The sequence below is a fragment of the Petromyzon marinus genome, chromosome 49, assembly GCF_048934315.1.
Source record: "Petromyzon marinus isolate PM22_M1 ecotype Great Lakes invasive population chromosome 49, UKy_Petmar_22M1.pri1.0, whole genome shotgun sequence".
Classification (NCBI taxonomy): Eukaryota; Metazoa; Chordata; class Hyperoartia; order Petromyzontiformes; family Petromyzontidae; genus Petromyzon; species Petromyzon marinus.
In genome coordinates, this window is record NC_133715.1 from 5,819,012 (window position 1) to 5,844,242 (window position 25,231).

The 25,231-nt window shown below is 59.6% G+C and overlaps 1 protein-coding gene across 3 annotated transcripts in view; it reads left to right on the top strand.

Moving 5' to 3' along the window:
- Nucleotides 1–25,231, top strand: part of HACE1 (HECT domain and ankyrin repeat containing E3 ubiquitin protein ligase 1) — a 110,060-nt gene that overhangs the window by 60,985 nt on the left and 23,844 nt on the right. For 2 of the 3 annotated variants that reach the window (XM_032972653.2, XM_032972652.2), the window contains exons 11-20: nucleotides 4,446–4,605; nucleotides 10,273–10,335; nucleotides 10,750–11,309; nucleotides 11,552–11,708; nucleotides 13,777–13,888; nucleotides 17,401–17,498; nucleotides 18,288–18,375; nucleotides 21,072–21,221; nucleotides 22,476–22,672; nucleotides 23,018–23,149. In XM_032972653.2, the coding sequence (XP_032828544.1) occupies nucleotides 4,446–4,605; nucleotides 10,273–10,335; nucleotides 10,750–11,309; nucleotides 11,552–11,708; nucleotides 13,777–13,888; nucleotides 17,401–17,498; nucleotides 18,288–18,375; nucleotides 21,072–21,221; nucleotides 22,476–22,672; nucleotides 23,018–23,149 (1,717 nt within the window). The remainder of the gene's footprint in view (nucleotides 1–4,445; nucleotides 4,606–10,272; nucleotides 10,336–10,749; nucleotides 11,310–11,551; nucleotides 11,709–13,776; nucleotides 13,889–17,400; nucleotides 17,499–18,287; nucleotides 18,376–21,071; nucleotides 21,222–22,475; nucleotides 22,673–23,017; nucleotides 23,150–25,231) is intronic. The other variant, XM_032972654.2, reaches the window with a different exon arrangement.

Below are 25,231 nucleotides of genomic sequence, written 5' to 3' on the forward strand. Positions count from 1 at the left end.
GCATGCGGTGGCTAGACATGCGGTGGCTGGACATGCGGTGGCTGGGCATGCGGTGGCTGGGCAAGCGGTGGCTGGGCATGCGGTGGCTGGGCAAGCGGTGGCTGGGCATGCGGTGGCTGGGCATGCGGTGGCTGGGCATGCGGTGGCTGGGCATGCGGTCGCTGGCTAGCTGACCCAGCGAACGTGGCTTCACCTGCCAGAGGAGCTCACCGAATGAAGGGGTGTTGTGGCCAATGCCGGGCCTCCGTTCGGTCGACTCATTCTTAAATGAGTACCTGGCGAATTGTGTAAACATAAGCATTGGGGAGACAAAGGCGACCGGGCGTGGCGCAGGCCTTAATAGATGCCGCTCGTTAACAGCACTAGCCGGAAGCGCTTGTGTGGGCTGCACGAGGAATCTTTGTCTCTGTGTGCAAGTGAGTCGGTGTCGACACTCGCAGGTTGAGGGAGTTGCTCACAATGCCCTCCCTCCTGCTCACGACAGAGCCACGCCCCCCCCCCCCACATCCACGCCCCCGGCCAACCTCCCCCCCCCCCCACATCCACGCCCCCCCTCCAAATCCATACACTGTCCCCCTCCAATCCCCCCTCATCAACGCATCTTCTTCACCCCCCCCCCAATCCACGCCCCCCTCAAACCACACACCGCCCCCCTCCAATCTCCCCCATATCCACACCCCCTCCAATCCCCCCCCAATCCACGCTCCCCCCCAAACCACACACCGCCTCCCTCCAATCCCCTCCACATCCACACCACCTCCAATCCCTCCCCGCCAATCCACGCCCCCCCCCCCAAACCACACACCGCCCCCCTCCAATCCCCCCCCACATCAACGCTCCCCCCAATCCACGCCCCCCCCCCACCAATCTACACACCGCCCCCCTCCAATCCCCCCCCCACATCAACGCTCCCCCCCCCCAATAAACGCTCCCCCCCCCCCCCCCCACCAATCCACACACCGCCTCCCTCCAATCCCCGGGCTGAGTGCGCCCAGGGGCTCCCCACTGAGCTCGTGTGTGGGGCGAGTGGAGTGAGGTCCGTGTTGGAGCACCGCTCCCCGACAAGCGACGGACCCGCCCGGGCGCTGTGCGGAGTGCCCTCGCCAACGACGCAACCGGCGGCATTTGTCTAACGAGCCTGACCCCCTCGCTGGCGGGGAAACCACGCCGGGAGTCTAAGCCGTGTCCACGCTTTGCTCGCTTCGACAAAACGTCCGTGGGTGATATTTGGGCCGGGGAGTCCCATGGGATGGCGGGTGTCGTTGTGTCTGTGTGGTGAGTGAAGCGGTCTCGAGGGGCGGTGGGAGAAGGGCGAGCGACAGGTTAGCCCAATTCATTAATTATTATTCATTTAGCCAGGACAGCTACCCTGATGCCAGTGGCTCTCTTTCAGGAGGGTCCTGCTGATGATTTGTTTTTTTTTTGTTTTGTTTAAACGTTTGCAGCCAAGTCATGATGAGTGGATTTATTATACCGGCGGGAGGAGGAGGAAACGCTCGATTCCCGTGCTGACAAGGCAGAGGAGACGGACCAGGAGAGAACGGATGCGTGAGACGGGGACACACGGAGCGATGCGAACGCCGCATCTCCCCCGACCGATTTGGGACTCGATGACAATAAATCGATGTGATGGGGGGGGGGCGTGTTGGGCGGGGGGGTGCAGTAGGGGGAGAAGGTGCCCCCGACCCCACCCGGGCCCCTCCCCTCTTTATTAAAATCTCCCGGAGCCGTGGGGGCGTGAGTGACGCAATTTGGGCATCACCCGGTGACGGCTCATTCCGTGTGGGGGGCGGGGGTGCTGCGGGGTGGCGACCCCTCCCTTCTCCTCCCCATCTCTTCCTTCAACGCTTCCTGCCTCCCTCCTCGACCTGCATCCGTCCAACCAGCCCCTGGCGTCTAGCCGTCCACCCTAACCAACGAGCCACTGGAACTAACCCCACCTCTCATGCCTCCCTGTGTCCATCCCCTCACTCCCTCCTCGCCCTCCCTCCCTTGCCCTCCGATTAGCGCTGTTGGCCACGTGCGGTGCGAAGGAGGTTCAACACGCGCACGTGTACACGCGCACATATACACACACACGTATACACACACGTATACACGCACACGTATACACTCGCACGTATACACGCACACGTGTACACACGCGCACATATACACACACGTATACACGCACACGTATACACGCACACGTATGCACGCACACGTATACACGCACACGTATACACGTACTCATATACACGTACACGTATACACGTACACGTATACATGCGCACGTGTGCGATACGTGCCGGCGTGGGACGGCATCGCGTGGGCGTGGGAGGGAGCCGAGCGTGGGGGGGGGGGGCGTGAGTGCCGGTGTCACCCCAAGAGCGTCCAGTCTCCTGGAGAGGGCACCCATTGGGGAGGCCTTCATCCAGCAGCGGATAGATCGTGACTGACGTTCCCGCTGATGATGGAGCCCCGTGTGTGGTGGAGATTCCCGATCCCCGCGGTGGCTCCCCGTCTCCCTCCGTGTCTCCACACCTATCCGGCGCCCAGCGCCCCACCCCCAACTCTGAGAGCAAATTGATTTCATATATTTCATTATTTCCCGTGTATATATTTTTCTGGGTCGTTCCACCCCCCTCCCCCCCCCTTGCCTCCGACCGTAGCCCCTTTGTCACGAGAGCAGGGATGCAACGAGAGAATTCATGAGCGAGAGATGAGGCCGCCCCTTGGGGACGCTCCAGAGGCCCCGCGGCTTTCATCCCCAACTTTAAACGCCACCGCCGCTCACTGCCACCGGGCCCAGGGCCGTGCGGCAATCCATCTGTGTGGAGTTCGCGCCGTGTTTCGAAGGTTATAACGGACGTTCGTCCTCGCGACCTCCCCCCCCCCCACCCCAGTTCCACAGGGCCCCCCACCCCAATGTTTACCAAGCGTCGCGGCGCAACACGAGTTGGGGTGTTACGCGCGGCACGCGCCTGATGCTTGGTAAATGCGTCGTCACACGTGGTGTAGAGCAGGCCGCCAATGCCACCGGAGATTGTCGTGCGTGCGCATCCACACGTCGCCTGCGCACACAGATCCCCCGTATAGCCTTAACAGACGTTTAGGGAAAGTGCTGTAAGCGAGCACCTATGAAGGGCTGGCATGGCACATGAGGATGTGGGTGGCCAACACCACGCCCTACCACCTTTGTCTCCCAAGTGGCGATGCTTGCGCATCACGCCAAATATTCATTTGGGGCTGGGTCATCCTAGGGGGAGGCTCAAGACCGGTTCAAATCATCGACGCCGGCGTTGGCTGTGAGCGGGAATCGAATTTGGGTTGCCGGGTTAATACAGCAGTGCGCTAATCGCTACACTACCGCTGCCACCACTCCCTACAACTCATCGCGCACACCCACCCATCAGGAAACTCGCCCATCACTCATCCACACATCATACCCAGCCATCACACACCAACCCGTCGCATACCTGTCACTCACACATACAGCTGGCGTGTTTGTGCGTGTGTGTGCATGTTACATGTCTTTGTGTGCGTGCGTGCACATGTACGCCACGTGTGTGCGCGTGCGTGCGTGCGTGCGCGTGCGTGCGTGTGCACAGGCTGAGTGAGGCTGTGCAGCTGTGAAATATTACGAAGCTGTTCCACCGGAAAATGAAAATGTCGCGGTGCTTGCTAATCCCCAGGCACAGCCGTCACTCCTTCCTGACCCAGCCCTGCTGCCTCCACCCCGCTCCACACCGCTCCACCGGAGTCCACCGGGGATCCCCAGTAGATACACCTTGGATCCACTGGGGATCCACCGGGGATCCACCATGGATCCACCGTGCCTTGCCCCCAGTCGCCCTTCGCTTATTTGCAGGAGGTCGCTTATTCTCTTCTGCTGCCCCTGTTCAAGGCCAGGCTCACGATCTTACTTTCTTGACCCACTGCTTCTGTCTCTCTATAACCGTGCTCACCAGTTTTGTCTCGTCTCTCTGTCCCTACGTCTCTCCTTGTCCTTCTCGTGTGTCCGCGTGTGTCTGCGTGTCTCCCCGTGTCTCCCCGTGCGTCCCCGTGTCTCCCCGTGCGTCCCCGTGTCTCCCCGTGCGTCCCCCGTGTCTCCCCGTGTCTCCCCATGTGTCCCCGTGTGTCCCCGTGTCTCCCCGTGTGTTCCCGTGTCTCCCCGTGTCTCCCCGTGTGTCTCCCCGTGTCTCCCCGTGTGTCCCCGTGTCTCCCCGTGTGTCCCCGTGTGTCCCCGTGTCTCCCCGTGTGTCCCCGTGTGTCCCCGTGTCTCCCCGTGTCTCCCCGTGCGTCCCCGTGTCTCGCCGTGTCTCCCCGTGTGTCCCCGTGTCTCCCCGTGTCTCCCCGTGCGTCCCCGTGTCTCCCCGTGTCTCCCCGTGTGTCCCCGTGTCTCCCCGTGTGTCCCCGTGTCTCCCCGTGTCTCCCCGTGTGTCCCCGTGTCTCCGCTCGTGCAGCCTCTCCAGCAGCTACGAGGCCCAGATGCACCGGCTGCTGCGCGTGGTGCGGCTGCTGTGCCACCTGTACCACGCGGGGTCGGCACGCTCGCCCAGTACCACCGGCGCCAATGGGCGAGCGTTTCCCACCACCCGCACCCTCCGCTCCACCGTCTTCAAGGTGAGCCACCCACAGGGCGAGTCAACCACGGGATGAGACAACCACGGGGTGAGTCAACCACGGGGAGAGTCAACCACGGGGTGAGTCAACCACGGGGAGAGTCAACCACGGGGAGAGTCAACCACGAGGTGAGTCAACCACGGGGTGAGACAACCACGGAGTGAGTCAACCACGGGGTGAGTCAACCACGGGGTGAGACAACCACGGGGTGAGTCAACCACGGGGAGAGTCAACCACGGGGTGAGACAACCAAGGAGTGAGACAACCACGGGGTGAGTCAACCACGGGGAGAGTCAACCACGGGGAGAGTCAACCACGGGGTGAGACAACCAAGGAGTGAGACAACCACGGGGTGAGTCAACCACGGGGTGAGTCAACCACGGGGTGAGACAACCAAGGAGTGAGACAACCACGGGGTGAGTCAACCACGGGGTGAGACAACCACGGGGTGAGACAACCACGGAGTGAAACAACCACGGGGTGAGTCAACCACGGGGTGAGTCAACCACGGGGTGAGTCAACCACGGGGTGAGTCAACCACGGGGTGAGACAACCACGGGGAGAGTCAACCACGGGGTGAGTCAACCACGGGGTGAGTCAACCACCGGGAGTCACCCAGAGCAATACCATCACCCAAACCCTCCTCTTCACCGATTTCAAGGTGAGTCACCCACAGGGTTCCCCGGTCTCTAGTTCCCTGGTCTCTGGTTCCCCCGGTCTCTGGTTCCCTGGTCTCTGGTTCCCGTGGTCTCTGGTTCCCCTGGTCTCTGGTTCCCTGGTCTCTGGTTCTTCTGGTCTCTGGTTCCCGTGGTGTCTGGTTCCCTGGTCTCTGGCTCCCCGGTCTCTGGTTCCCTGGTCTCTGGTTCCCGTGGTGTCTGGTTCCCTGGTCTCTGGTTCCTCTGGTCTCTCATTACCCTGGTGTCTGGTTTCCTGGTCTCTGGTTCCCCTGGTCTCTGATTCCCTTGGTCTCGGGTTTCCCTGGTCTCTGTTTCCTCGGACTCTGGTTCCCCTGTTCTCTCATTCCCCTGGGTTTCTGGTTCTTCTGGGTCTCTGGTTCCCCTACGATCTGATTCCTCTCGTTTCCCTAGGTCTTTGGTTCCCATTAGGTTTCCGGTTCTCCTCGGTCTCCTGGGTCCCCTGGATTTCTGGGTCCCCTGGTCTATGGTTTCTCTGGATCTTTAGGACCCCTGGGGATCCTCTTGGGTTTCTGGGTCCCCTGGACTCTGGGTCTCCCGTGCCTCTGGTTTCTCTGGTGTCTCTGGGTCCTTTTGGGTCTCTGGGTCCCCTGGGTCTCGGGGGTGGTAGGTTCTCTGGGCCCCCTGGGTCTCTGTCGATACGGGTTAGAACACGGGCGGCCCCCACCGCTTACCTCCTCCACCACCGCCGCCGCCGCTGCCGCTGCCATTGACGCGGCGATGGCGCCGTGTAATTCTGCCCGGGAAATGTCACCGCGCGCACTAATTGCGAGAGCTTGGACGACCCCCTCCCCCCCCCCCCCCCCCGGTGGTGGAGCGAGGGGGGCGGCGGTGGCGGTGGCGGCACCAGCGCTGTACCCGGCGGCGCTTGACGCCTCATGAAATATGCACGAGCAGAGCGGAGCGAGCTCCTGTGTGATGGCAGTGGCGCACACACACACGTACACACACACACACACGTACACACACACGTACACACACACGTACACCTACACACCCACACACACACGTACACACACACACACGTACACACACACACACGTACACACACATACACACCGACACACACGCATGTACACACGCACGTGCACACCCACACACACACCCACACACGTACACACACACGCACGTACGCGCACATACGCACGTACGCGCACATACGCGCACATACGCACGTATTCACAGTAACAACAACAACAGCAGCAAGTCGCCATTCACCGCTACGTGACAGCGGCGTCTTCCGCGGTGCTTGTGTCAGGCTCGGTGCACTTTGAGGCCACATGAAGTGTCCAGAGTTCACTGGCAGGAGGTCACAGGACAGACCCAGGTGTTGTGAGCGCTGCTGCTCAACCTCACACTCTCTCAAGCGCCCAGGAGAGTCTTTAACGAGGCCGACCTTGACACCACTCTTAGCGGTCAACGGCAAGTTAACTCGGCTGCACATCTTCGTGTACCGCATCAGCCCACCTCTTATTCAGCCTAAGCTTCGCCCGTTTAGCCCCCTCTCTCCGGACAAACGAAAGCTGCTTGGGCATGCGGGCTACATGACCCAGCCAACGCAGCCTGGCCTGCCAGAGGAGCTCGCTGATGGGACTGTGTCCAGATCTTTCAAGGATCTGTTGGCTCCTTACACAATCCAGTTGAGTAAAGCCCAGCATGGATCGTAGGCAGGCCAGCCTTGATGTTTAAAACTGCAGCAGGTGTTCCTTTAATGGGCTGCACTTTTCTCAAGCATAGAGAAGCGGGGGGGGGGGGGGGGATAACTGTGGTCGAGAACACCCGGAGCTTCGTATGGAGTTATAAACCGGGAAGCTATCACACAGCGTTACGCAACTGGTGAACATATAATGCTGCTGACTTCTCCATAACTGCTCCATCACCGGGGCCTGCCTACCATCATAAAAGTATTTAATTATTGTGAGCAGAGGGTCAGGGATCCCAAAAGCACGAAGAACAAACCAGAGGCCTGGCCTGCTGATGGTGTCATTGGCCTTGACCAAGTCAACACAGCGGAGATGCAGGGCCCATTGAAATTTCCGGCACCTCTGCTGTAGCAGACGGATAGAGAATATGTCGTCCGTGCCGGACGGCCCCGGCCTGCAACCCACATCGGGGCTTAGCAAGTCTCTCCTCAGCACGCTGCCTGGCAGGGGCACTTTATCTGGTCTCAAACTCTGGATGGCTCTTCACACTTCCTTAACAGGCACATCAGCCACATCCGCCATCCCGTTGCCTGCGAGTTTGCTCCTTTCCGCAATATTCGAGGTACCACAGTGCCAGTGGGGTCACGGTGTTGTTTGAGGTGAGGTGGTTTTCGCCAGCAAACCCGCTCCTAGGGGGTCAGAGGTCGGATCACTGTTCTTCCCCTTAAGGATGGAAATAGGTGCGGCGCTGCGGGTTGCTTCTTCAATGGAATTAAAGCGACTCATTTCAAGCTCCTGAGGCAGTGCCCATCTCCGCTCAGTAACTCGTGACCACCATTCAACCTTGCAGCTCCGTACGGCCTCTCCGAACCTCCGAGTGAAAGCTGCACGAAGCCTCCAGATCCTTGTCCGCGGGCCCTGTCGCTCGCTTGCTCTGAGCTCGCTGGAACAACCTCCATCTAGCCAGGGCTTCTTGGGGAGGTTTGGACTGCGTACCCCAGTGCAACCAGAGCAGGTGCATGAACCACAGGTCCCGCCATCCGGAGGAGGAGGGGTGGCACGGACGATGCCAATTCAAGCTGCAAGCAATGATGACATTCTTGCAGCTCCCATAAGTGAGGCGAGACCAGGCCACGGTGGGATTGAATTGGGTCCAAGGTCGATGCACATCACCAGTGGAAGAATGGCAGGCGCATCTTACAGATCACAAGGTGATAGTCAGGGGGCAAATGAGTTCCACGGTAGGTGCTGGTGCCAAGGGCATGGGCCAGGACTCGCTGTTCTGTCACTATAGTCCGGCAGATGTTCCACCTTGGACCTGGGATGCATCAATGTTGTGTGGATGCACCGATGCCGGAATAGTGTTGTTGATTATTACAAGTCCACAGTCTACCAGCCCTCTCCTACCGTTGTTAACTGAGCTGATCTGGCCCATGCCTTCCAGTTCGTTCCGTCCCAGGTGCCCACGTCTTACACACACGTCCAGAGACACTCACACACATCCACACTAAAGACCACACTCACACAAAGCACCATGCCCGGCCGCATTCATCTCCCCAGCGCTGATGTTTACACGCCAAACCAGGTATCAATTTCAGGCTGAGTCGACCTCGGGGAGGCCCAGGACCGGTTCAGATACTCGCCACTGGTGCTGGTCATGAGCGTTAATCGGACTCTTGTGGCTGGGCTCATAGTGCAGTGCGCTAACCGCTGCTCTACCGCTCCCCAAAGACAAATACAAACATACCCCGTATAGCCTGTAACAGACTGTTGGGGCAAGTGCTGTTAGCGAGCACCTATGAAGGCCAGAATGGCACACGAAGGGGTGGGTGGACAGCACCACGCCCGGCCGCCTTTGTCTCCGCAGTGGCGATGTTTACACACCGCACCATGTACTCATTTGAGGCTGAGTCGACCTAGTGGAGGCCCAGGACCGGTTCAGATAATCGTCACTGATTTTGGCTGTGAGCGGGAAATCGAACTCGGGTGGCCAGGTTCGGAGCGCAGCGTAGCGCTAACCGCTACACCACCGCTCCCCACACACAGACACACACACACGTACACACGCGCGCGATCTCACCCGCGCCCGTACACCTGTCCGCGTACGACACGAGCTGAAGGCAACGTGCGTTTGAAATGCGCCCTCCCCCCCTCCCCTCCAGCCCCCCCCCCCCCCCCGACGAGCTTTGATCACAAGAACCCGCGGAGCGAGACAACAGGCGTGAGAACGGGGGGGGGGGGGGGGGGGGGCGGTGCGTGGTGCTGCACTGATGTCGCCAGGGCAGAGAGTGTGGGAGAGTGAGAGTGTGAGAGAGTGTAGGAGAGTGAGGGTGAGAGAGTGAGAGAGTGAGAGGGTGAGAGAGTGTGGGAGAGTGTGTGAGAGTGTGTGAGGGTGTGAGGGTGTGTGAGAGTGTGTGAGAGTGTGTGGGAGAGTGAGAGTGTGAGAGTGTGAGAGTGTGTGGGAGAGTGAGAGAGTGTGAGAGAGTGTGAGAGAGTGTGGGAGAGTGAGAGGGTGAGAGAGTGTGAGAGAGTGAGAGAGTGTGGGAGAGTGAGAGGGTGAGAGAGTGTGAGAGAGTGTGATAGAGTGAGGGTGAGAGAGTGTGAGAGAGTGTGAGAGAGTGAGAGTGTGTGGGAGAGTGTGAGAGAGTGTGGGAGAGTGAGAGGGTGAGAGAGTGTGAGAGAGTGTGGGAGAGTGAGAGAGTGTGAGAGAGTGTGAGAGAGTGTGAGAGAGTGTGGGAGAGTTAGTGTGTGTGAGGGTGCGTGGGAGAGTGAGAGTGTGTGAGAGTGTATGAGAGTGTGTGAGAGTGTGAGAGAGTGTGATAGTGTGAGACAGTGAGAGTGTGAGAGTGAATGTGTGAGAGTGTGAGAGAGTGTGATAGTGTGAGACAGTGAGAGTGTGAGAGTGAATGTGTGAGAGTGTGTGAGTGTGTGTGAGTGTGTGAGAGTGTGTGAGTGTGTGAGAGTGTGTGAGAGCGGTAGTGTAGTGGTTAGCGCGCTGCACTACGAACCCGGCGACCCGTGGTCGATTCCCGCTCATGACCAACACCCATGAAGATTTTCTGAACTGGTTCTGGGCCTTCCCTAGGTCGACTCAGCCTGAAATTGATGCCTGGTGCAGTGTGTAAAACATCGCCACTGGGGAGACAAAGGCGGTCGGGCATGGTGCTGGTCACCCATCCCCTTGTATACCGTGCCAGCCTTCATAGGTGCTCGCGACCAGTACTTGCCCCAATAGTTTGTTAAGTCTATACGGGGGATTTTGTCTTTGCCTTTGTATGCATATGCATGTGTATGTGTGTAAACGTGTGCGTGTGTGTGTCTGTGAGCAGAGGGGCGGTGACTCAAAAAGTGTGAAGAACAGCTGGCAAACCGCACTTGCCCTAACAGCCTATGTAGGTTACACGGAGGATCTTTATGTCTGTGCGTCTGCGCACGTGTGTGTAACTCTGCGGGTTGTGTGCGTGCGCGGACACATGCAACACTCGGTGTGTCACGACAACGAGAGTTGAGCGCCGGGTGGTTAAAAAGCACAGGCGGTGCATCTGCCTGCCAGTCATCTCGGTCAACCGACGGCACCTGAGTCTGGCCTGTGATCTCCTGCCAGCAGCGAGAGAGAGCCTTCCGCCGTTAAAATGATAGCTGAAGAGTACACCTAGCCTGGCACAAGCGCCGTGGTGATGTCGCAGCCAGATGTTGTGTGTAACACTACCTCTGCGCGCGTGCATGTATGCGCGTGTCTGTATGTATGCGCGTGTGCGCCTGCATGTGTCCGTGTGTGCATGTGCGCTCGCGTGTGCGAACCCCAGCCACTGGAACCCCTGTGGCACTCGCTCAACGAGTGGCTCGTGCTGTTGGGGGTCGAGCTGCAGTCCACCCAGACCCTCGCGGGCCCCGGGGGGGGCGGAGGGGACCCCCCCGGCGAGGGGGTCCGGGCCGCGCTCCTCCGCAAGCACGCGGCGCAGGCCGAGGCGTCGGGGCCCGTCTCCGACCCCGGGGCCCGCGCGACCCCCTCGGAGGGGTCGGACGACGCGGGGGACGACGGCGAGAGCACCGGGCGGGGGTGCCCAGACCACCCCGCGCCGGCCGCGTCTCCCGACGACCCCCCTCCGTCTCCCGACGACCCCGGGGAGGGGACGCGGGCCCCCTCCTCGCCCCCGCCCGGCCCCCGTCCGCGCCCGGATCCCGGGGGGGACAAGGCCGCCCCCCGCCCGGAGGCCGACCTGTCGGGCCGCCCCAGGGAGGGGGAGGTGGGGGGGCCGCTGGCGGACCCCGAGCAGGGAGAGGACGTGATCGAGGTGACGGCCGATCGGCTGAGCGCCGTCATCCAGGCCTTCTACCTCGTCTGCTCCTGCACCACACCCGACGGGTACGCGCGGCCGCACTTCGCTGTCCCTCCACCTCCCCGCCGGCGGCGAGAGCCTCCCGCGCGGCGTGCGGCGGCGGCCTCGAAGTGCACCTAGCCTGGCGCAGAATGCTGCCGCGATGCTGCCGGCGCTTGGCGGCGAACGGCGGCTCGCCGTCGTCGTACGCGGCGCGTGTGTCGCGCGTCACGTGCCCGGCGCGCCTGGCGTGCATCGTTAACCGTGGTGTGTGCGGTGCGGCCCGCAGGCTCACGTCGCCACGCTTCATCGAGTTTGTGTGCCGGCACGATGGCGTGCTCAAGTGCTTCGTCACGCGGAAGCCCAAGATCATCTTCCACCACTTCCACTTCCTGCTCGAGTGCCCCGAGCTCATGTCGCGTTTCATGCACATCACCAAGTCTCAGGTTCGACTCCCGTCCCATTCGGACTGTGCCGCGCTGCAGACAACAACAACTCGCCCACTCGCTCGTGCACAGACACGCACGGAGGCCCATCGAACCACACAGAGACCCAAAGATTCACACAGAGACCCAAAGATTCACACAGTGGCCCAAAGATTCACACAGAGACCCATAGATTCACACAGAGACCCAAAGATTCACACAGAGACCCATAGATTCACACAGAGACCCAAAGATTCACACAGAGACCCAAAGATTCACACAGAGACCCAAAGATTCACACAGAGACCCAAAGATTCACACAGAGACCCATAGATTCACACAGAGACCCATAGATTCACACAGAGACCCAAAGATTCACACAGAGACCCAAAGATTCACACAGAGACCCATAGATTCACACAGAGACCCATAGATTCACACAGAGACCCAAAGATTCACACAGAGGCCGAAAGATTCACACAGAGGCCAAAATATTCACACAGAGGCCCAAAGATTCACACAGAGATCCACAAATTCACACACAGACCCAAAGATTCACACAGAGACCCATAGATTCACACAGGGACCCATAGATTCACAGAGAGACCCATAGATTCACACAGGCCCAAAGATTCACACAGGGACCCATAGATTCACACAGAGACCCAAAGATTCACACAGGCCCAAAGATTCACACAGAGACCCATAGATTCACACAGAGACCCAAAGATTCACACAGAGACCCATAGATTCACACAGAGACCCAAAGATTCACACAGAGACCCAGAGATTCACACAGGGACCCATAGATTCACACAGACCCATAGATCACACAGAGACCCATAGATTCACACAGAGACCCATAAATTCACACAGAGACCCATAGATTCACACAGAGACCCATAGATTCACACAGAGACCCAAAGATCTGCCCTAACAGTCTCCCACCATCCGGCCCCAGGTCTCGCACTCCCCTTGGTCTCCGGACTTGTGGAGGCCGTAATTCGACTTTAACTCGGCAGGGTCCGGCACCTTATGGGGACGAGACAGGAGGTCACCGGCGCCGCGGGCCGCTCCGTGGGGCGGGGGAGGGGGCGGGGGAGGGGGAGGGGGCGGGGGAGGGGGCGGGGGAGGGGGGAGGGGGCGGGGGAGGGGGGAGGGGGCGGGGGAGGGGGCCGCGCGCGGTGAATGCGAAGCGTGGAGGTGGCGACCGCCGTGGTGACGGCGGCGGAGGAGGCGGCGTTGCCGCGCCAGCTCGCCCGTGACAGGGGGATTTGTGGTGGTCGGGGGGGGGGTGAAGCGAGCTGAGCAGCGGGGCTGTGCGGAGCGGAACGCCCGCGGGTCGCGGGTCGCGGCTCCCGCACTCCCGCGACGATTCAAACTCCCTCCCAGCTCCCTAGGTCGCCGTCGTCGTCCGACTCCGTAATGCGAGGGGCACAGCGGCGTGAGCCGATGAGATGCGCGGTCGCTCGGGCGTCGAGCGCCCATCGCGCGGCCAAACCACGAAGGGGGCCAGCGACAAACGGCACTCTCGAAAGCGCTCAACAGAAGAGGGTTCGCGTAGGATTCGGGTGTCACGCGTCCCTTGCATTGAGCGGTGTTCTAAGAGCTCGGGAAGAGAGAGGGGGGGGCGGCGCACGCCACGGGTGAGTTGGTCGTCGCCACGAGTGCCCCGTGGGACCGCGCCGCGATGTCGGAGCGACGCCGCTCACGGTGTAGCGGAGCGCCGCGTGCGGGCACGTAGCCCACAGTGGTTGCTGCCGCTGTTATGTAACGGGCATAGCCCGGGGTCTCTTGATGTCCCGGCACAGCTGGCTGCCATCCACCTCAACTAAATGGACCATCCAGGGGAAGCCAGGATAGGTGGCAAGCCGATCAGTCACTCACCCACCGACCCACTCACCCACCTAAACACACACGAACTCACCTATCCACCCACCGAGACTCGCAGATGTCCCGGGAAGACGTAGATCTCCCAGGGCAGCTGTTGCCTCCTCGACAGGGTGGGGGGGGGGGGAGGGATGCCAGCAAATCAAACCAGCGCAGGTGGCAAAATGGCTGGGTTCTGAGAGGTCCCCGTGTCCCGCAGCCCTTCAAGGATCGCTGCGACTGGTTCTACGAGAACCTGCTGTCGGACGGACAGGACACGGCCATGGTGCACCGTCCCGTCAGCGAGGGCGACGTCCTGCTCGTCCACAGAGGTGCGTCAACCCCGCGGTGACCCCGACCCCGACTCGGTGCCTTCGATGATGAGCAGGAATGTCAAAGCCAGGAGGTGCGGCGATGTTTGACTCTCAAACGAGGGGTTAATTCTGGAGTCCTGCCGGAGCCAAGTGAGACTCCAGGAAGGGGGCAGCGGCGGTGGCAGCAGCGGTGGCAGGCAGCGCGATCCCAGAAGGGATCGCGACTTGAGAAGTCGGCGTCTGTGGGGCGACATCGTCGAGGTCACTGACCCTGAGCCTGGTCCTGGGAGCGTCGGCCCTGGGTGGACTCGCGCGACGATCGACGGCCGCCGTGCCGTCGATCGTCGCGAGTCCCGCAGGGGCCCCCCGCCGGGCGTCCCCCGCGCTGCGTTGCGGTCGCCACGCTCACGCCAACGCCCGCCCGCCCGCTCGCTAACGAAGTGAAAATGCTCCTGCGTCAACGCACGTCTCGGCCCGGAGCGGTCGGCGCCCGCGGCAGGCGGCGCTCGGCGCTGTCCGCAATGCGTCGACGCGTCGGCTTTGGCAGTGACAGCGACGGCCCCCCGCATTGATTTTGCTCTTCATTTTCATTTGACCCCACGTGACCCCGCGTGACCCCACGCGACCTCACGCGACGCCCCCCCCCCCACCTTCCTCCCCCGCCAGGCGGAAGCGGGGAACACAGAGAGACTCATAGAGTGTGAGACAGAGGCTGTACCATCACGTTAGACTGACAGAGGCTGTACCATCACGTTAGACTAGCAGAGGCTGTACCGTCACGTTAGACTGACAGAGGTTGTACCATCATGTTAGACTGACAGAGGTTGTACCATCACGTTAGACTGACAGAGGTTGTACCATCATGTTAGACTGACAGAGGTTGTACCATCACGTTAGACTGACAGAGGCAGTATCATCATGTTAGACTGACAGAGGTTGTACCATCATGTTAGACTGACAGAGGTTGTACCATCATGTTAGACTGACAGAGGTTGTACCATCACGTTAGACTGACAGAGGCAGTACCATCATGTTAGACTGACAGAGGTTGTACCATCATGTTAGACTGACAGAGGCTGTACCGTCACGTTAGACTGACAGAGGTTGTACCATCACGTTAGACTGGCAGAGGCTGTACCGTCACGTTAGACTGACAGAGGCTGTACCGTCACATTAGACTGTCAGAGGTTGTACCATCATGTTAGACTGACAGAGGTTGTACCATCACGTTAGACTGACAGAGGCTGTACCATCATGTTAGACTGACAGAGGTAGTACCATCATGTTAGACTGACAGAGGTTGTACCATCATGTTAGACTGACAGAGGTTGTACCATCATGTTAGACTGACAGAGGCTGTACCGTCACGTTAGACTGACAGAGGTTGTACCGTCACTGTTAGACTGACAGAGGTTGTACCGTAACGTTAGACTGACAGAGGCTGTACCATCATGTTAGACTGACAGAGGCTGTACCATCATGTTAGACTGACAGAGGTTGTACCATCATGTTAGACTGACAGAGGCTGTACCATCATGTTAGACTGACAGAGGTTGTACCATCATGTTAGACTGACAGAGGCTGTACCATCATGTTAGACTGACAGAGCCTGTACCATCACGTTAGACTTACAGAGCCTGTACCGTCACGTTAGACTGACAGAGGTTGTACCATCATGTTAGACTGACAGAGGTTGTACCATCACGTTAGACTGACAGAGGCTGTACCGTCACGTTAGACTGACAGAGGCTGTACCATCACGTTAGACTGACAGAGGTTGTACCATCACGTTAGACTGACAGAGGCTGTACCATCACGTTAGACTGACAGAGGTTGTACCATCACGTTAGACCGACAGAGGCTGTACCGTCACGTTAGACTGACAGAGGCTGCATGGTCACGTGAGCCTGGCAGTCGCTGTCGGCTGTGATTGCGAGCGAGCCCCGGAGTTCGTCTGACTCAAGCAATTTCCCTCTCGGCTGCCATCACCGCTGCCTGCCACTGCCGCCGCCGCTGCTTCCGTGCGATTTCGCCGTAATTACTCGCCGACATCGCGGCAATTACCGGGGCCCGGCCGTCAGGAGCTCGCGGGGGGGCGGCCGCGAGCCGCCTGCTGACACCAACGTCACGGGCGACGCAAGCGGGAGTGTGTAAGTGAGTGTGTGTGTGAGTGTGTGTGTGAGTGTGTGAGCGTGTGAGTGAGTGTGTGTGTGAGTGTGTGTGTGAGTGTGTGAGTGAGTGTGTGTGTGAGTGTGTGAGTGAGTGTGTGTGTGAGTGTGTGAGTGAGTGTGTGTGTGAGTGTGTGAGTGAGTGTGTGAGTGTGTGTGTGAGTGTGTGGGCGTGTGTGTGAGCATGTGAGTGAGTGTGTGAGCGTGTGAGTGAGCGTGTGAGTGAGTGTGTGAGTGTGTGAGTGAGTGAGTGTGTGAGTGTGTGTGTGAGTGTGTGTGTGAGTGTGTGAGTGTGTGTGTGAGTGTGTGTGTGAGTGTGTGTGTGAGTGTGTGAGTGTGTGTGTGAGTGTGTGTGTGAGTGTGTGAGCGTGTGAGTGAGTGTGTGTGTGAGTGTGTGAGCGTGTGAGTGAGTGTGTGTGTGAGTGTGTGAGCGTGTGAGTGAGTGTGTGTGTGAGTGTGTGAGCGTGTGAGTGAGTGTGTGTGTGAGCGTATGAGTGAGTGTGTGAGTGAGTGTGTGTGTGAGTGTGTGAGTGAGTGTGTGAGCGTGTGAGTGAGTGTGTGAGTGAGTGTGTGTGTGAGTGTGTGAGTGAGTGTGTGAGTGTGTGTGTGAGTGTGTGAGTGTGTGAGTGTGTGAGCGTGTGAGTGAGTGTGTGTGTGAGTGTGTGAGCGTGTGAGTGAGTGTGAGTGTGTGAGCGTGTGAGTGTGTGTGTGAGTAAGTGTGTGTGTGAGTGTGTGAGTGAGTGTGTGAGCGTGTGAGTGAGTGTGTGAGTGAGTGTGTGTGTGAGTGTGTGAGTGAGTGTGTGAGCGTGTGAGTGAGCATGCGAGTGAGTGTGTGAGCGTGTGAGTGAGCGTGTGAGTGAGTGTGTGAGTGTGTGAGTGAGTGAGTGTGTGAGTGAGTGACTGTGTGAGTGAATGAGTGAGTGTGTGAATGAGTGTGTGAGTGAGTGAGTGTGAGTGAGTGAGTGTGTGAGTGTGTGAGTGAGTGTGAGTGAGCGGGAGTGTGTGAGTGTGAGTGAGTGTGTGAGTGTGAGTGAGTGTGAGTGAGGGGGAGTGTGTGAGTGTGTGAGTGAGTGTCTGAGAGCACGCGAGTGTTCTACCCGAGTTTTATCCCTGCTCACGGCCAACACCAGTGACGATTATCTGAACGGGTCCTGGGCCTCCCCTAGGTCGACTCAGACTCAAATGAGGACCCGGTGTGGTGTAAAAACATCGCAAATATGGAGACAAAAGCGTACGGGCGTGGTGCTGGTCACCCACCTCTTGGTGTGCCGTTCCCGGCCTTCATACGTGCTACTCGCTAACATCACTTGCCCTGGAAGCTTGTTAAGGCTACAGGGGGGATCTTTGTCTGTGTGGGCACAGACTCGGTGTTTGAGAGCAGCTGTGAGATGGTGTCCAAGGTGAGCCAGGAGAAGCTGAAGCAGGGGATCGCCGTGCGGTTCCACGGGGAGGAGGGCGTGGTGAGGCCGCACCCTGCACCCTGCATCCCCTGCACCCTGCACCCCTGCACCCTGCACCCCCAGCACCCTGCACCCCCAGCACCCTGCACCCTGCACCCCCAGCACCCTGCACCCTGCACCCCCAGTACCCCCAGAACCGTGCACCCCCAGCACCCTGCACCCCCAACACCCTGCACCCTGCACACCCTGCACCCTGCACCCTCAGCACCCTGCACCCCCAGCACCCTGCACCCCCAGCACCCCCAGAACCGTGCACCCCCAGCACCCTGCACCCCCAACACCCTGCGTCCAAACACCCTGCACCCAGCAAGTGCGGTGTACGGATGCGGTTCGGTGTGGTGGTGTGTATGGTGCGGTGTGGTGGCGTGTGTGGTGCGGTGGTGTGTGTGAGGTGTGTTGTGTGTGGTGCGGTGGTGTGTGTGGTGTGGTGTGGTGGTATGTGTGGTGCGCTGTGGTGATGTGTCTGGTGCGGTGTGGCGGTGGTATGTGTGGTGTGGTGGTATGTGTGGTGGTGTGGTGCGGTGTGGTGATGTGTCTGGTGCGGTGTGGCGGTGGTATGTGCGGTGTGGTGGTATGTGTGGTGGTGTGGTGCGGTGTGGTGATGTGTCTGGTGCGGTGTGGCGGTGGTGTGTGGTGCGGTGTGGTGCGGTGTGGTGATGTGTGTGGTGTGTGGTGCGGTGTGGTAATGTGTCTGGTGCGGTGTGGCGGTGGTGTCTGGTGCGGTATGGTGATGTGTGTGGTGTGTGGTGCGGTGTGGTGTGGCGGTGGTGTGTGGTGTGGTGTGTGCAGGGCCAGGGAGTGGTGAGGGAGTGGTTCGACATTCTCTCAAACGAGATCCTCAACCCGGACTACGCTCTTTTTACGCAGTCCGCCGATGGTGAGTGGCCATCCACAGACCCCGTGGCCCGTACATGCAGGCACACACACACACACACACGTAGGCACACACACACACGTAGGCACACACATACACAACAACAACAACCGCCATTCGCCAGTAAGTGGCGGTGATGTCACCACGACGCTTGTGGCAGGCTATGTGCACCTTGAAGCCACGTGAAGTGTCGAACGCCTGCTGGCAGGAGGTCACGGGTCAGACCCAGGTGCCACGGGTTGACTGACTGAGATTACTGGCTGATGCACCACCTGTGCTCCCTACTGTGCCAACTTGCTGTGCTTAGCCACCTGGCGCTCCGCTCGTTGTTGTGAGTGTCGCTCCTCCGCCCTCCGTTGTAGTTGGAGGGCGACTGCCTCCAACTGCCCAGTAGCGTCCTTCACGAGCCTCCTCCACAGAGGCCGATCTTGACACTGCTGGTACCAGTCATCGGCACTCCATCTCTTCTCTAGCCCGTGCCACTCCCGTTTAGCCCCCTCTCTCTGGCCGAACAAAAGCTGTTTAGGCATGCAGTTACTGGGCATGCGGGCTACATGACCCAGCCAACGCAGCCTTGCCTGCCGAAGGAGCTCACAGATGGGACTTTGCCCAGATCTTTCAAGGATTTGTGAGCTCCTGACACAATCCAGCCTGGTTATACCCAGGATGGATCGTAGGCAGGCCAGCCTAAATGTTTCCAATCGGCGAAGATGTTCCATTAGGGGAGTCCACGTTTCGCAAGCGTAGAGAAGGGAGGGAATGACTGGCCGAGAACACCTGAAGCTTAGTGCGGAGCTACAGACCTTGTAGCATCCACACAGCGTTACGCAACCGATGAAAAGATATTGCCGCTCGACTGATTCGGAGTGAGACCTCTGCTGTTAAACTGAAGCCGGTCATAAGCACACTGCCTAGGTATGGGAAACTCTCCACTCTCTTCACAACTGCCCCATCACCGATTGGGAGTTGTGGGGGTGGAGTGTCCGATGGTGCAAAATACCCAGGCAGGTGCTTAGTTTTGGTGGGGCTGATGGTAAGGCCTCATCTCTTAGTGGCACGCTCCAGTCTCAGCTGCAGCGTCTGCAACTCCTCCTCTGAATGAGCAGCTATTGCCAAATCATCGGCATACATAACGTAGTTGAGCAATAGGGAGCCATCCCTTGACTGCACCCGGGCATCGATCAGCCTCCCATTATATCTGTACCAAATGGAGATTCCCCCGGTACAGCTATTGAAAGCTTCACGAACTACGTGGTAAAAATAGATGTTAAATAATGTGGGAGCCAAAGGACATCCCTGTCGCACCCCAAGGTGAGACACAGTGTCCCCATGACACAGTGAGACACAGGGAGACACAGTGTCCCCGTGACACAGGGAGACACAGGGAGACACAGTGAGACACAGTGTCCCCGTGACACAGTGAGACATAGGGAGACACAGTGTCCCTGTGACACAGGGAGACGCAGGGAGACACAGTGTCCCCATGACACAGTGAGACACAGGGAGACACAGTGAGACACAGTGTCCCCGTGACACAGTGAGACACAGGGAGACACACACACACACATATGCACACACATACGCACACACACACACACATATGCACACACATACGCACACACTTACACACATATGCACGCACAGCTGCTGCTCTGCAAATTGTCTTTGAAGTGGCCAATTTATTCAGCGTGCACGCGTATGTGCGTACGTGGGGAGCGGTGGCGCAGTGGTTAGCGCACTCCGCTACAAACCCAGTGACCAGGGTTCGAATTCCGCTGACAGCCAACATCGGTGAGGATTTCATTACCGGTCCTGGTAGTCTCCTCTATGTCGACTTAGCTTTAACATGTACGCTTCGTATGTGGATGGAGACAGGGTTGTCTCCCTGTGTCATTGGGACACTCTGTCTCCCTGTGTCTCACTGTCTCCCTGTGTCATTGGGACACTGTCTCCCTGTGTCTCCCTGTGTCTCCCTGTGTCTCACTGTGTCATTGGGACACTGTGTCTCACTGTGTCTCACTTTGTCTCACTGTGTCATTGGGACACTGTCTCACTGTGTCATTGGGACACTGTGTCTCCCTGTGTCTCACTGTGTCTCACTGTGTCATTGGGACACTGTGTCTCCCCGTGTCTCACTGTGTCTCCCTGTGTCATTGGGACACTGTGTCTCACTGTGTCATTGGGACACTGTGTCTCCCTGTGTCTCCCTGTGTCTCACTGTGTCTCCCTGTGTCATTGGGACACTGTGTCTCCCTGTGTCTCACTGTGTCATTGGGACACTGTGTCTCCCTGTGTCTCACTGTGTCTCACTGTGTCATTGGGACACTGTGTCTCCCTGTGTCTCCCTGTGTCTCCCTGTGTCTCACTGTGTCATTGGGACACTGTGTCTTCCTGTGTCTCACTGTGTCATTGGGACACTGTGTCTTCCTGTGTCTCACTGTGTCATTGGGACACTGTGTCTCACTGTGTCTCCCTGTGTCATTGGGACACTGTGTCTCACTGTGTCTCCCTGTTTCTCACTGTATCACGGGGACACTGTGTCTCACTGTGTCTCAATGTGTCACGGGGACACTGTGTCTCCCTGTGTCTCACTGTGTCTCACTGTGTCTCCCCATGTCTCACTGTGTCACGGGGACACTGTGCCTCCGCGCGTCTCCCCACGTCCCCACGTCTCCACGTCCCCCTTGCCCTCCCCCCAGGAACGACGTTTCAGCCGAACAGCAACTCCTCCGTGAACCCCGACCACCTGAACTACTTCCGCTTCGCGGGGCAGATCCTGGGCCTGGCCCTGTACCACCGCCACCTCGTCAACGTCTACTTCACCCGCTCCTTCTACAAGCACATCCTCGGTGAGCTCGGCGACGCCCGCGTTTGGCCGCGGCGCCCGGTCCCCGTGCCCGCCGGCGACGTACGCCGGCGGCCCGGGGTTCGAGGTGGCCGCTCGGGCCCCAGGGTAACGACAGGGTTCCCGCCCCCCCGGGCCCAGGGACTTGAGTGCCCCGCGATGTCTGCGGTGCGCCTGTCGTGACCGTCGCGCCTGCGAGGGCCGACGCTTCCTGTGTGCGGGGGGCTGACCTCGGTGCCCGCAGCCCCTGGCACCGTGCGCACCGCCGTGGACGCAGGGAGAGGAAGGGGGATGGGATGGGGCGGGGGGGATCCCAGGCGGCAAATTGAGTGCGCGGCGATTATCAAATTAAAACCTCGTTGTGTTTGTGTGCTCCCCCTCGAGCCACCGCGAGCATCAATTCCACTCCACCCCTCCCCCCACACTCCTCCTCCGCACTCCACGCCTCCCTCCCCCTTCTCCATGCCCTGGAGGGGGGTGGGGGGTGGAGGAAGGGAGGCGTGCGTGCGTGCGCGCGTGCGCGCGTGTGCGCGTGTGATACATGTGTACATGTGTACGTACGTGTGCGCGTGACGATTATCTGTACCGGTCCTGGGCTTCCCCTAGTTTGGCTCAACCTCAAATGTGTAGCTAGTGCGGTGTGTAAACATCGCCACTAGGGAGACAAAGGCGGCCGGGTGTGGTGCTTGCCACCCACCCTCTCGTGTGCCGTTCCGGCCTTCATAGGTTCTCGCTAACAGCACTTGCCTCAACAGTCTATTCATGCTATACGGGGGATCTTTGTCTCTTGTGTGTGTATGTGTGCGTGCGTGCGTCTCGCCCCGTGACCTCGGGTGGATAATTCAATGAGACACTAATGACAGGGATGATGTCCGCGCCGCAACGCTCGCGATTCCATCCCCACTCGGCACCGCAGTGCAGAGGCCACCTCCAGCTCCTCGCCACTGTCACTCACTCACTCGTATGGGGGCAAGGGGGGATGCAGGGGGGTGTATCGGACATGGTGAGCGTATCGGACGTGGTGAGCGCGCGTGGCGAGTGCACGTGCTGTGTGTGCGTGCTGTGCGCGCGTGGTGTGTGTGCGTGCTGTGCGTGCTGTGCGGTGAGCGTGCGTGCTGTGCGTGCGTGCTGTGTGTGCGTGCGTGCGTGCTGTGCGTGCTGTGCGGTGAGCGTGCGTGCTGTGTGTGTGTGCGTGCTGTGCGTGCTGTGCGGTGAGCGTGCGTGCTGTGTGTGCGTGCTGTGCGTGCGTGGCGAGCAGGCATCCCCGTGAGCTACCGCGACGTGGCCTCCATCGACCCCGAGTACGCCAAGAACCTGCAGTGGATCCTGGACAACGACATCTCGGAGCTGGGCCTGGAGCTCACCTTCCTGGTGGAGACCGACGTCTTTGGATCCATGGCCGAGGTGGAGCTCAAGCCCGGGGGCTCCGGCGTGGCAGTGACCCAGGAGAATAAGGTGGGTGACACACGACGTTGACGCGCACGAGGTGAAGCATTCGCCCGTGGGTAGCCGGGGGAATGTGAGGGTGGCGGCGGCGATGAAACGCGGTTGCCGAGTACCGTGCCCGATGGTCCAAAACGCTTGGCATTTTGGGCGTTTTTAATTGAGCGAGGTTGTTGTTGTTGTTATTGTGAGAGCTTGGGGGATGAGAGACGTTGACAATGATGATGGGGGGAGGGGGTGGTGGAGGAGGAGGGAATTCCAGAGTGGAGCGGTCTGCGTGAAGCAGCAGAAAGTGAAGTGAGGTGACTGCAGTATGCAGGGGGAGTACGTGAAGAGTAGCGGTGTTTGCGTGTGCAGGGGGAGTACGTGCAGCTGGTGACGGAGTTGCGGATGACGCGCGCCATCATCCCCCAGATCAACGCCTTCCTCGCCGGGTTCCACCGTTTCATCCCCCCTGCCCTCGTGCAGTTGTTTGACGAATACGAGCTGGTACGCACGCACGCACACTCACGCACACTCACGCACACACGTGTACAACACAACAACCACCATTCACCACTAAGTGGCGGTGACGTCACCACGACGCTTGTGCCAGGCGTCGTGTACAACACGCACACTCACTCACTCACGTGTACACACGCACACTCACTCACGCACGTGTACACACGTACACTCACTCACGCACGTGTACACACGCACGGCGAATACGAGCTGGTATGCATGCACACACACACGTATGACGCACGTAGATGCACACACGCATATGTATGCACACACGCTCACATGTACATATGCACACACACACACAAACAATTCCTCTCTCCCTCCCGCACTCCTACACACCTACACACACTTACACACATAGACTCCTACAAAGACTGTTGGGGCAAGTGCTCTTAACGAGGGGGTGGGTGGCCAACACCACCACCTTTGTCTCCTTATTGGCGATGCTCACACACCGCACCAGGTACTAATTTGAGGCTGAGTCGACCTAGGGGAGACCCAGAACCGGTTCAGATAATCGTCACCGGTGTTCGCTGTGAGCGTGAATCGAACTCGGGTCGTCAGGTTCGTAGGGCAGCGCGCTAACCGCTGCACTACCGCTCCCCACTCATGTACACACACACACACACTTACACACACGTACTCATGTACACACACACTGCATCTCCCCCCCCTTACCCCCCGCGTCTCCCCCTGGGTGGTGTCTGCACTCATTTTCTCAAACTCCTTAATCGCCGCATCGCGTAATGAGCCGTGGAGAACGCCGTGCGAAGGGGGTGGCAGGGGACGGGGGGAGGGGGACGTGGAGGGGTGGTGGGGGGAAGTGTTGGGGCTTCGGGGATCAGGGAGTGAGGATCAGGGATCGGGGAGAGGGGATCGCGGCCGTCGCGGAGAACGCGCGGCCACGGGAGACGACGTCCGGGGGGGTTCCGGGTCGATCTCCGCCGATCCCGGGGTCGTCCGGGGTTAATCCGGGGGGGGGGGGGGGGGGCTCCAGGTGCAACGGTAGCCCCCCGCCCCGGGACCCGTTATCCTCTCGCCGCTAATCCCGCCGTCTCCTCAACCCGCGTCTCCGCTCGCCGCACGGCTCCCCCCCGCTCCGCCCCCCCCCCCTCCCCACCGTGCCGCCCGCCCCCGTAGAGAGGGGGGCGAGGCGGGCGATGAGGTTGGAGCCATCAGAATGAGCTCCCTCTCAATCCGTCTCCCCCAGCGCCGCGCCGCCTCCACGTGTCACCTCTGCACGCACACCGCTCGCTCTCCTGCTCGCCCGCCACAAGCCTCTGCCCTCCCTCCCTCCCTCCTCCTCCTCCTCCCACCTCCGTGTGTGCTCGGGCCCGTGTGTTTGTGCGCGCGATCCGGCACTCGTTCACCACCAGTCAGTCGCCTCCTTATCACCCTTCTGTCGCTGCTCGTGCTCTGGTTACCGTTCCCGTGAACTTCACTCGTGGATTCCTCCACCCAAGATGAGGCCTCGGTCTCCGCCAGACACTCGCCGTTTCATGTCATCCATCACCAACCTCCACGCTGTAGGTCACAACAACACGTTCACTCTCTCGCTCACCCCCTACATTCACTCGCTCTCCCACCCACTCACTCACCACACTGCAGGTCACCTCACTTCCCTTTCTGCTTCTTCCCTTGCCCAGCTCCATTCTGGACCTTCCCGCCATCCTCGTCTCTCCACCGCCCGAACTCTCACGGCAACATCGCTCAATTGAACACGCGCGCTGTGCACCCCCTGAATCTACAACTCTGCTACCGGTGCTGTTCATTGCTGGCCGCTCAATTGAATGAAAAAAATAAAAGCTGTGAGTCGTGTGACGAGCGCGTGGCGAGTGCACGCGAGGACGTGGCGAGTTGCGTGGTGAGCGAGTGGTGAGCGAGTGGTGAGCGAGTGGTGAGCGAGTGGTGAGCGAGTGGTGAGCGAGTGGTGAGCGTGGCACGGGCGGTGCGGCGTGCTATACGTCGCGTCTGCGGCCCTTGCGCCCATCCGTGCGGCGTCCCGTCGTGAGCTCCCCCCCCCCCCCCGTGCCGTTACCCCCACCGCCCCCCCACCCACCCCGCCCC